Here is a 12,414-nt window from a genome sequence, read left to right as displayed (position 1 = left end):
ATATAAAGTAGGCCATGCTTGGCTTGTTTTGTTTCCATGATTGATTCATAAATCCCTATTTAGTGATTAGGTTACGTTGAAGGCTGGAGTGATGGCACCTCATCTGCTTTTTCAAAGGTGCCAAGTGCCTGTTGATGAAATGTTTATGTTTTAGACAACAACTTTGGGTTATGAGGGGTAGGCCTGTTGTTTTTTATCGAAGATGTGCTAACCTCTTTCGATGTTTTCCAAAGTTATTTTGCTCCATTTAACAATTTCCTCCTGGCTACTCAGTGCTAAGTGTTTTCCATACCAGAAGTGTGCAGATACATTTATTTCCAGGACAACGGATTGAAAACGTCTCGGCATAGAAACGAAAGAGACCTATTGGGAGCATCTGTTGACTGGTGGTTGTGGCAGGACGAGAGATGTGTTTTTTCTTTGATTTTATAGAAGAATCAGTTTTGGTTGCCATAGATATTGTCAATGAGATCTAACAGCTTTAGAGATATGCGCAATTAGTTTCTCAAATCGAAAAGCAATATAACATATATTTAGGGATTTATCATGCAGATTTGGAGGGAAGGTATAAATGTTTCGTTTTAATTATTTGATGGACGTGAGCACCATGGTGAGAAGGAACTGATTCCACTTGAAGTTGCGCGCTTTGCTTTTGTGCAGTGCGCTTCTGATATTGACGCTTGAATTGCAAAGCGTTGAAATCCTTAGGATAAATATAGCGTGTTTCCATTCATTTGTGTGGACATTCAATTGAAAAGTATATTCCATAAGACAGGCTATAGACAGAAATGTAGCCTAATACGGACCAATAAGACACACAGTGTGGACCAAGGGCTAACTTATTTACGATTAAAAAAAATGTCCGGGACACTTAGATGCAGTTGGACACATAGACAGGCTTGATTTATGTATTGACAAATGAAGATAACAAATTACTTTCTACCTTCACTCACGACCTATGCGCTCTCCATGTAGCGACATCAAGACAAACCGTTACTTACTGCTATTTAGTTTGTCTGGACAAGAAGTTCACTGTTCCATCGCAGACAGCACCCATGACCGGCGGGAGATGTATGATATGGATCCTCATACGATGGAGAAGGTAAATATTAGGAAATATTGCCATTCTCGTTATTTCACATATATATGAGGTCCTATCACTATAACCTAATGAACCTCACACCTAATGACATCACTCTGAGGGGCCCTCTTACGTTTTTGACGTTTCTGAAATCATGCTCAATTGGCCCAGTGTCCACCTCTCTTTGGAACTGGCAAATCTCTTAATATCGTGATTAACAGAGAAAGGACATGTATAGAACTGTAGATCTTAGTATTTTAGTCTTTTACGTTCATTATTGAAGACCCAAATTCAACCAGGCTAAATAAAGGAAAACGACGGGATCACTCAGAATGTTTTTGTTGTACCATATATATAGGCCTACAGCCAGATCGTGAGTGAACCCACAATGCGTTAGCCTTATCGACCATTGATTGAATTGTGAGTTAAGCCTCCAATAGCGTAGGCTGCTACACATGTGCAGAACTTGATGTCATTCATTTATTTATCAAATAGCAGGGACTTTTAGTTTTTGCACAGAGGACTTTCAGTCAGATTTTTTCAAAGCTGAATGTAGTTTTCATTAAGAAAAAGTGGATGACACATATGCGGAGGAGACAGCTGGTCTCTGAGACCGTCTCTGTGAGAGAGAAGCAGGTGGATGGAGACCCATCAGGCCCTCTCTGCAAACAGCCCTGTAGGAGAACTCTAACCAGGTTAAATTAGCCAGAATAATCAACTATGGACAAACACTTGGCACAGATTCAAGTCTCATCTATAAATGGGCCTAACCAAACAAGGACAGGAGCGGGAACTGCAGCAGTGTGTGTGTGTGTGTGTGTGTGTGTGTTTGTGTGGGTGTGTGTGGTTGTGTGTGTTTGTGTGTGTGTGTGTGTTTGTGTGTGTGTGTGTGTGTGTGTGTGGTTGTGTGTGTGTGCGTGTGTGTGTGTGTGTGTGTGTGTGTGTGTGTGTTTGTGTGTGTTTGTGTGTGTGTGTGTGTGTGTGTGTGTGCCAGGGCTGGATCATAGTCCCGTGAGGCCCCTGGGCACATGTCTTTCTTGCCTTCCTCCTCGTCAGACCTGTCTGACAAGGTCTGACTCTGTTGACATAAGTGACAATGAGCTGAGACGTGTTTGACACCTGCTACTCCACAGCTCATTTTTTATTCTGCCTAAAAGGGAAAATGTCCGCTCACCCTGGCAGTTTGTCACAGTTAGAAAAATCCGAAGTGCCACAAAAACATTGGGGGACACCGACTGCAGATTAAGTGCCTGCAACGTCTCAAGCAATTTAGTTTGGCACTTCTCACCCTCAGAGTCAGACATGAAAGACTTGAATTGGATGAGTTTGTTGGCAAAGTTTATGTCCAGGATATGAGGATATGCAGCGGAGAGTGCATTTACCTTTTCCACTATGACATCACTGTTAGACACCTGATCTGACATAAACAGAACTCTGGTCAAACGCTTGTAAGCCTCCAAGCGATATTCAAGGCATGCCACTAGCTTATCAATGACCACATAAAATGTTTCTATTTTGAACTTCTCCCTCCCCTCAAGTGTCACACCTGACTCTGAGCTCTTATCTGCAAATGTTTTGTGTTTCCTCTTTCGCTGAAGATTGTGCTTATATGACTGAGAGACACCTGTCACATTTAAGGCTGCCCTTTCAAAAGCCTCAAACTGGTCTCGCTGTCCCGCCACAGAATCCCTCAACAAAGACAAAAGCTGTGCTGTACAGGGATGTCAATGTCACTTTTCTGTAGGTGCATGATTGTAGCGTGGAACCGGTTAAGTATGACATCCCAGAAATGTGCCATGAACACCATCTCTAAGGTGTCCAATTTTGCACATAGTCCAGCGGCCTCAATTTGAGTATCTCTTTTCTCATTATCATCATTGCACATACCACCGAAGGCCTCTCTAATGCAGGTGTAATTTCTCCACAGTGCCTTGGTTGACTCTGCCCAAGCACTCCACCAAGTACTGGACAGCGATTTTAATGTCAGTCTAACATCTGTCTTCCGAAAGACTTTCCCCCATCTGTGTGTGGATGAAGAGCAAAATATGTACAGTGACTGCAACATGGTAAAAAACTTGTCGGCCTCTGGGCTACTGCCATCTAAGGTGTTAACACCAACTAAGTTAAGTGAATGCGCTGCGCAAGGCACATTCTCTATCAGAGGGTGTTTTTGTTTCAGGTGGGCCTGCAGCCCATTGTGTTTTCCTGACATTGTCATTGTCTACCGTTTGAGAGGTCCAACCCAAGGCCCTCCACCATCAAAGTCACACAGTCTGCTAAACTTTTGTGTCGAGAACCAGTGTGCCTCTCAATTGGCTCAAAGCCCAGGAAGCACTCCACCACATTCCTGCTGCTGTTAACAAACCGGAATATGAACGTCAATTGGTCCACATGTGGCAGCACTGACTTAACAATGTCACTGGACGTGCTTTGCTGTAATGCAGGGTCAGTGACCTCATAGCACCAGGAATGGCTTGGTTGCTGATTTGATTCTTGTGAACTGCCCAACTGCTCCTGAGGTGGAAATGATGGTTCTTGTATTCCATTAGCTGTTGAGGGTTCGCCTTCAAAGGATGGCTCTGGGGGAGTGACAACATTACCGGAAACTGAACTAGTGCTAGCTCCTTCCTCACAGCTAACAATAGTGCTGCTGTCATCATTATTACTATCAGAAGATTTTTGAAAGAAGTTGGCAATGAGTGGAACACTTTGAAGCAAAACTGCCTCTCTTGCCTCCTTTTCTTTTTTGGCTTTCCTTTTGGAAGCACCACTATTCCAACGTTTGTGGTCCATATTTCAGAACTATGTGGCTGTGGCTTTTCCTACAAAGAAATATTATATACTATATTATATTATATTATATTATATTATATTATATTATATAAGTCTTATATACCTGCCTGACACAGAGACAATTATGTTGCTTGAAATTCAAAAGATAACTTTTTTTTCATTGGCTGAACAACCAACAAAGGTTTCTGACAAGTCAGTGAAATGACTTGGTGAAGACTATGCACATAGGCCACACCCCATCAATGCACATAGGCCACACCCCATCGACGCACATAGGCCACACCCCATCGATGCACATAGGCCACACCCCATCGATGCACATAGGCCACACCCCATCGATGCACATAGGCCACACCCCATCGATGCACATAGGCCACACCCCATCGATGCACATAGGCCACACCCCATCGATGCACATAGGCCACACCCCATCGATGCACATAGGCCACACCCCATCGACGCACATAGGCCACACCCCATCGATGCACATAGGCCACACCCCATCGATGCACATAGGCCACACCCCATCGATGCACATAGGCCACACCCCATCGATGCACATAGGCCACACCCCATCGACGCACATAGGCCACACCCCATCGATGGGGAGGGGGAAAAAAGACCTCCTAAGAGCTGTCGACAATGTCAACGTCAGCATGATCTACATCTGTGGATCTAAAAACAGACGGTCGATGGAAAAATGAATGGAGTTTTCCTTCATCTCTAAGTATGGATGGGGTCTCTTATATATTCGTTAAGTGTATGAAAAAAATATTGCTTTTGTGCGGCCTGAGGCTTGGAGGCCCCCTGGCAGTCCGAGGCCCCGGGGCACTGGCCCCACTGGCCCCACTGGCCCCACTGGCCCCACTGGCCCCACTGGCCTGGTCCATAATCCAGCCTTGGTGTGCACACGCATGCCTTCACCTCTCCAGAATCCTGAGGGAGGGACAGCAAGCACGGATGAGTGAAGAGACCATATGAGAAATACACACTCACAACGGCTTTGAGCTGGATATCTATATTTAAATGTTCACCAACATAAAAAAAGACTTTGCACACTGTGTGTGTGTGTGTGTGTGTGTCTACATGTGTAGTCTGTTCACATTTCAAAAGCCCCCTTTTTCATCATTTTCTGGTGAAAGGTTTCACTAGAACTGTGCAACACTAACACATATTGACTAAGGAGCAGGATCAGTCAGACTGATAATATTACAGTAGCAAGTCAGGGTCAGATCAACCTCACTCACAAGAGTTATAGTCTAGTAGACTAAAGGTTAACTGCTAAGGTGACGTGTGTTGCTACTGCATATGTACATGTGAGAGCTTAATAGGACTATTCAATCACATTGATAATAAGGTTTAAGGGTAGACACACACACAAACAAACGTATTGCCTGATGAGAATGTGATTTCGGATTAATAATGCACCGTTGTTGTTTAAACTGTATCAAACAACACAAAATCACTTCTACTAATAGAACATCATTTCTATTCATTGTTTCTCTATGCTGTCTCACAGCTGAATATTAGTAAAAAAAATGTTATCTCTCGCCAGTGTTCGCCTTTAGGTCATGGCCACCGTTTCGTTGATGGAGACCCTGACCTTATGGCACTGGAGGAGAGGGTCAGGTTGCTTTTATGAGGCAATGTTTGATACAGAATCAGGGGTCATACCTAAAAATAAACCTTGAGGAGATAAGCACAGGAGACCTTCGCCTGAAACACTTCACTATTGATTTTAGAGGTCATTCAACTTGTACAGTTGAGATAATTTTAGATGTACTGTTTTTAACTTTCTACAAACATTACAGTTACCTTGACGAGCCATGGCATGTGCTCTAAACTGAAGGATACAACTTGCCAACTTGCCAGACACTTACAAATTGCCAGTGTTGAATCTTTAATAATAATAATAATAATAATAATAATAATAATAATAATAATAATAATCTTAATAATAATAATAAGTGAGAGGCATGAACCCTATCACAATAAACACAACCACTTATTTTTCTCTTTTTTTTTTACCCACAACTCATCAGAGGACAAAATATTATTTTATTTATGATTATTATTATAAATTGACCAGCTATGTTACATATAATACATTTAACATACATGGGACTCTCATTGCACATTGCAGACCTTTTTTTTTATTTTTTTATTGTTTTAAGAAATTGTAAATCCCACCCCTCCGCTGCTCTCAGCCGTTACCACTCCTCTCTGTAAACCTTTCTTTCTTGATTTCCTCCTGCCATATACGCAAGTTTCTATTTTACTAAGGTGTAAGCACATGGCGTGAAAATGCATTTGCTTAACTGATATGAAATATTCTGTGGAAGAGTCTCAAATACAACACTTCTTGACACTAATTCATACTTAATTTCGCTAAATGTAGCGTATCATTTAGTGGCTACACGGTCAGTAGCCGGTAGGGAATACACTTCTCATTCAGTGGTTTTTCTTTATTTTTATTATTTTCTACATTGTAGATTAATATTGAAGACATCAAAACTATGAAGGAACACATGTGGAATTATGTAGCTTTGCACACTCTTGGCAAGGTGTGTCCAAACTTTTGACTGGTACTGTATGTATCAACCAATCTCTGTGTTTGCAAGCCCTGTTGGCCAGATGGGGTGAAGGGTGATGGGCTGGGCGTTCATGTGTGTGCATAGGGCCACCATCTTCTGTGGCCAGCCCACTTTAACTGAGCATAAAAACAGCTATGGTCCTCAAACAACTGTATTCACAGTCCACTTGGTCTGCGCACACACACACACACTCACGCCAGACACACACTCACCACACACCTAGATACACACAGGGGCAGTCATTTAGAAAGCTTGTGAAGATGGTCTTATGTGGGCCAGATGGTGAAGATGCTTGTAGCTACAGTTCTGTGGTAGAGAAAGTCCTCACGGTAAGACCAAGCCATTCTCTGAAAAGTGTTCTCTCTATCTCTGTCCAGGGATTATTGGATTACTTCGAGGAGTAATGTTTGCAGTATTCCTTAATAATGTTATGGTTTGACTTCTTCCTCTGCGTGAATGTTGTCTGAATTAAGTCCTCACACACAGACTGCTCCCTGTTGTTTGAGAAAATCTCTGGGTGAGAAGCTTTGTACTGTATCAGATATTCAGATCAGATATTCTCTTTTTGGATACAATTCCGTCAATCTTGGACATTAATTAAATGAGAGCTACCCTAATACATTTTATGTTTTCCACTATGTTTCATAGTTTGATTTGTCTTTAGGTTTGCTGACATCTTCGTTTGAAACACCAGAGATTAAAAAAGACAGACAGAAATAGTTTAGTTTGACTCTTTGAAGACATTCCTTTGGTATATTCCTTTATCTCCTTGGCAATACTTTTTTGCTTTATTGTGTTTTTGATCATGTACTCTATTTATGAGAAGCTCCTTGACTCCTGTTTGTACCGTACCACTATGTTACTACTAGCCATAATGTTTGTGCATACTTCTACTACCTTTTAATACAGATATTTAAACGTTTATGAAACAAAATCATCCATACTTGTAAACATGTAAACCCTCCCCCCCCTCCCCCTCCCCCCTTCCCCCCCTCCCCTCCCTCCCCTCCCCTCCCCCCCTCCCCTCCCTCCCCTCCCCTCCCCTCCCCCCCTCCCCTCCCTCCCCCCCTCCCCTCCCTCCCCTCCCTCCCCAGGTGGAGCAGATCCTGTCAGAGTTCAGGCTGAAGAAGGAGGAACTAAAAGAGGTGATGAAGAGGATGCAGAGGGAGATGGACAGGGGACTGCGTATAGAGACGCACGCAGAGAGCAGCATCAAAATGCTTCCCACCTACGTCTGCTCCACCCCAGAGGGATCAGGTACAGGCTCTGCTCTACTCTACTCTACTCTACTCTCTACTCTACTCTACTCTACTCTACTCTGCTCTGCTCTACTCTACTCTACTCTACTCTACTCTACTCTGCTCTACTCTACTCTACTCTACTCTACTCTGCTCTGCTCTACTCTACTCTACTCTACTCTACTCTGCTCTACTCTACTCTACTCTACTCTACTCTACTCTGCTCTACTCTACTCTACTCTACTCTACTCTACTCTGCTCTACTCTACTCTGCTCTGCTCTACTCTACTCTACTCTACTCTACTCTACTCTGCTCTACTCTGCTCTGCTCTACTCTGCTCTACTCTACTCTACTCTGCTCTACTCTACTCTACTCTACTCTACTCTACTCTACTCTGCTCTACTCTGCTCTACTCTACTCATGGCAGTAGCATGAAGTGTTTTTTTTTTTGTTGAATAATCATTATATTTTTGATTTGTTCTTGAGTCATAGCTAGGTACTGTATCTGTAAGTCAAAAGAAATATAAAGATGAGAGTGTTGAATCAATGATAAATGTTGTACCTGTGTTAGACGGCAAACGGTGTGAGTGCGTGTGTGTGTGTGTGTGTGTGTGTGTGTGTCTCAGAGGTGGGGGATTTCCTGGCCCTGGACTTGGGGGGGACTAACTTTCGGGTGATGTTGGTGAAGGTGAGTGAGGATGAAGAGAGAGGCTGGAATCTGGAGACCAAACACCAGATGTACTCCATCCCTGCGGACGCCATGACAGGGACCGCTCAGATGGTGTGTGTGCACTCAGAAGTGTGGTCATGGATGGGAATGGTTCCACTTTATTCTCAAATTATTGTTGCAAACAGCTTATTTTTCTATTATTAGTTATTAGTGTCTGTCTCAAACCTCTGTCAAATATGTTTACCTCATCTCTCTCTCCTTTCTTATCCTCTCTCTTTCCCGCACCTCTCTGTCCTCTCTCCTTCCCGCCCCTCTCCTCCCTCTCTGTCATTTCTCTTTCCCGCACCTCTCTGTCCTCTCTCCTTCCCGCCCCTCTCCTCCCTCTCTGTCATTTCTCTTTCCCGCACCTCTCTGTCCTCTCTACTTCCCGCCCCTCTCCTCCCTCTCTGTCCTCTCTCCTTCCCGCCCCTCTCCTCCCTCTCTGTAATTTCTCTTTCCCGCACCTCTCTGTCATTTCTCCTTCCCGCCCCTCTCCTCCCTCTCTGTCCTCTCTCCTTCCCACCCCCCTCCTCCCTCTCTGTCCTCTCTCTTTCCCGCCCCTCTCCTCCCTCTCTGTCCATTCTCTTTCCCGCCCCTCTCCTCCCCCCCCTCTTGTCTTGCAGCTCTTTGACTACATCGCTGAATGTATCTCAGACTTCCTGGATAAACACCATATCAAACACAAGAAGCTCCCCCTTGGCTTCACCTTCTCCTTCCCTGTGCGACATGAGGACATTGACAAGGTACCAAACCCACACAGTGGTAGAGACACAGAGATGATGTACAGTATACTGCTGTATTCCTCTACATCTTGTATTCTCATCCTGTGTTCTTCTAATTCTAGGAATATAAGAATATGAGAGAATGACCATGAATGCCAGTTCAGTTATTACGAGGATGATGGTAGAGTATGATCACACATGGTACTCGAGGTTAGAATTAAGACGAATGTTTACTGTATCCTCTCCCCTAGGGGATCCTGCTGAACTGGACCAAAGGGTTCAAAGCCTCAGGGGCAGAGGGCAACAACGTGGTGGGAATACTGAGAGATGCCATCAAGAGGAGAGGGGTATGTCTGTCTGACCCAATGACATGATGATACAGTACCAGTCAAAAGTTTGGACACACCTTCTCATTCAATGGTTTTTCTTTATTTTTATTATTATTATTTTAGATTCTTGGCAAGTTTGTGTCCAAACTTTTGACTGGTACTGTAAGTAATTCATATCTTATGGTACATTTAAAGGGCATGAATAGCGACTGAATATAAACTTGAATGTGACATTCCTGTTCAGGACTTTGAGATGGACGTAGTTGCCATGGTGAATGACACAGTGGCCACCATGATCTCCTGCTACTATGAGGACCGCAGCTGTGAAGTAGGAATGATCGTGGGTAAGGACACACACACACACACACACACACACACACACACACACACACACACACACACAGACACACACACACACACACACATCTACACATCCCTTCCTCTCCTCAGGTACAGGCTGTAACGCCTGCTACATGGAGGAGATGCGTACGGTGGAGCTGGTGGAGGGGGAGGAGGGCAGGATGTGTGTGAACACGGAGTGGGGGGCCTTCGGGGCCAACGGGGAGCTGGAGGACCTCAGGCTGGAATACGACAGGGTGGTGGACGAGACCTCACTCAACCCTGGACAACAGCTGTGAGTACTGGGGCTCACCGAGGGGGATCCACTGGCTAAAACTTTGCAGATAAAAATATAATATGTAAAGCTGACATTGTTCCCTAGTTTACAATACAAGTCTAGTGTACATCATTTCTATCTGAAGAGTAGAGTTTGGCTGTACAGGTGTGCATGGCTATCCAGGCCAATGTATACATGATCCATTCTTAGAACTGAGCCCAGAGTTCAGAGTTTCCCTGGCACATGCAGGTGTATGTACAGACGGAAACGTGCCTCTCTCTCTTTTGCCTTCATACTGTACCTCTCTCTCTCTTGTTCTCCCTCCATCTCTCCCTCTCTTTCTTTCTCTCTCTCTCTCTCTTGCTCCCTCTCTCCCCTGTCTACAACACTCACCCGACTCTCGACTGCAGGCCCTGTGTGGTCGCTAGGTAACCAGGTTGTTTTTCCCGTGGTGGTGGTGGTGAGTGGAGAGTGGTGAGTAGTCTGTATACGTCATTGCTCTGCCACTGCCACTGGCGGCGAGATTAATGACCTCTCTCGCTCTCCAGCGCTAGCTAATGCCCTCAGGGCTAATGGCTGTTTACCGTCAGCTCTGACAGCCCCCTTACACAAGCGCCCCCTCACTTACCCACTTTACTTTTCCGGCTACGCCCCTCTCCCCGCCCCCACCCCCCCTCTCTCTCTCTCTCTCTCTCTTTTAACTCTCTTCTTTCCTTACAGGGATAATGATGACGTCCTGAGTGGTCAGGTGTCTGTGAAATGTATTGCTATGTATTGACCCATTAAAGGGGATGTTAAAATTCAAATTCAAATTAGGTTAATGTGTGACATGTCTTTTATTGTATTGCTCTCTCTCTCTATCTCTCTCCCCCTCTCCTACCCTTTTTATCTCAATGTCTCGTTTCCCTGCCTCCCCTACCCTCCCTTCTCTCTCTCAATCCTCCCTCCCTCCCTCCCTCCCTCCCTGCCTCCCTGCCTCCCTCCCTCCCTCCCTCCCTCCCTCCCTCCTTCCCTCCCTGCCTCCCTCCCTCCCTGCCTCCCTCCCTCCCTGCCTCCCTGCCTCCCTGCCTCCCTCCCTCCCTGCCTCCCTCCCTGCCTGCCTGCCTCCCTCCCTCCCTCCCTGCCTCCCTCCCTCCCTCCCTCCCTCCCTCCCTGCAGCTACGAGAAGTTGATTAGTGGGAAGTACATGGGGGAGCTGGTGCGCCTGGTGCTTCTGAAGCTGGTGAACGAGGATCTGCTGTTCAACGGTGAAGCTTCAGACCTTCTGAAGACTCGTGGCAGCTTCGAGACGTGCTATGTCTCCGAAGTCGAGAGGTGAGGGGTCACCAGGGTAACCCCCCTCGGAGAGGGTGCACCGTTCCAGAAGCACGGTTCTTGGATTAGCAAACCCTCTCCCCAGTCCACTGAAAGGAAATACCCCGTTCTATGGCACCATGTCTGTCACTGGCTCTGTCTCCTCTCCGTGACGGCAAGGCCTCCTTCACTGTGTTAGTTAGTAAGTCTCTGTGTTCTCTCCTTGCCTGTGTGTCTGTCTGTCAGCGACTCCGGAGACAGGAAGCAGATCTACAACATCCTGTCCACGCTGGGAGTGCTGCCGTCCGAGCTGGACTGTGACATCGTGCACCTGGCGTGCGAGAGCGTGTCCACCCGGGCCGCGCACATGTGTGGGGCGGGGCTTGCAGCGGTGATCAACCGCATGAGGGAACGTCGGAGCCAGGAGGTGCTGAAGATCACTGTGGGCGTTGACGGGTCTGTCTATAAACTACACCCATGGTGAGTAGAGGGGGGGTGGGGGGGGGGGGGTTTGGTGGGGTGGGGCTGAAGGGGAGAAGGAAGGAGAGAGATGAATTATGATTTATTATCTCTGTTCTAAAGCTGGCGTCCGTCTCCCCTCAACAGTTTCCAGCACAGGTTCCACAAAAGCGTCCGGGAGCTGACCCCTCACTGTGACATCACCTTCATCCAATCAGAGGAGGGGAGTGGTCGCGGGGCGGCCCTTATCTCGGCAGTGGCCTGTAAGATGGCAGCGTGCATGCTGACACCTTGAGGGTGTCACACCAGCCTCCAACCTATACGGGGGGGGGGGGGGGGGGGGGATGCAGGCAAATCTGTCTGAACTCAGATCTACGACCTCCCAGGGTTGCCCAGCTCTGGCCTCCTCCTGAAGCCCTTGCAGAGTAGGCCTCTCCCCTACTGTGGTGAGAGATGCAGGGCGTGGGGGGGGGGGGCGGGGGGGGGGGGATCTCAACACCTGAAGATGTACAGAAAGAGAACCACACAACACACATCATATAATACGCAATAATAGATTCCTACCAATCCTAGCACATT

General features: G+C 46.1%; 1 protein-coding gene across 1 annotated transcript; it reads left to right on the top strand.

Moving 5' to 3' along the window:
* Window positions 1-8,383: 8,383 nt before the first annotated feature.
* gck (glucokinase (hexokinase 4)) lies at window positions 8,384-12,130 on the top strand (the record flags this gene model as incomplete). The annotated part of the gene is made up of 8 exons (XM_083672707.1): window positions 8,384-8,488; window positions 9,040-9,159; window positions 9,390-9,485; window positions 9,712-9,811; window positions 9,918-10,101; window positions 11,242-11,397; window positions 11,623-11,856; window positions 11,983-12,130. 8 exons carry the CDS (start codon window positions 8,384-8,386, stop codon window positions 12,128-12,130), a joined length of 1,143 nt encoding a protein of 380 aa, XP_083528833.1.
* Window positions 12,131-12,414: the final 284 nt, after the last annotated feature.

Source organism: Argentina silus (assembly GCF_951799395.1).
Source record: "Argentina silus genome assembly, chromosome: 7".
Classification (NCBI taxonomy): domain Eukaryota; kingdom Metazoa; phylum Chordata; class Actinopteri; order Argentiniformes; family Argentinidae; genus Argentina; species Argentina silus.
Note: the sequence above shows the minus strand (reverse complement) of the source record. Positions and strands in the feature narration are given on the sequence as shown.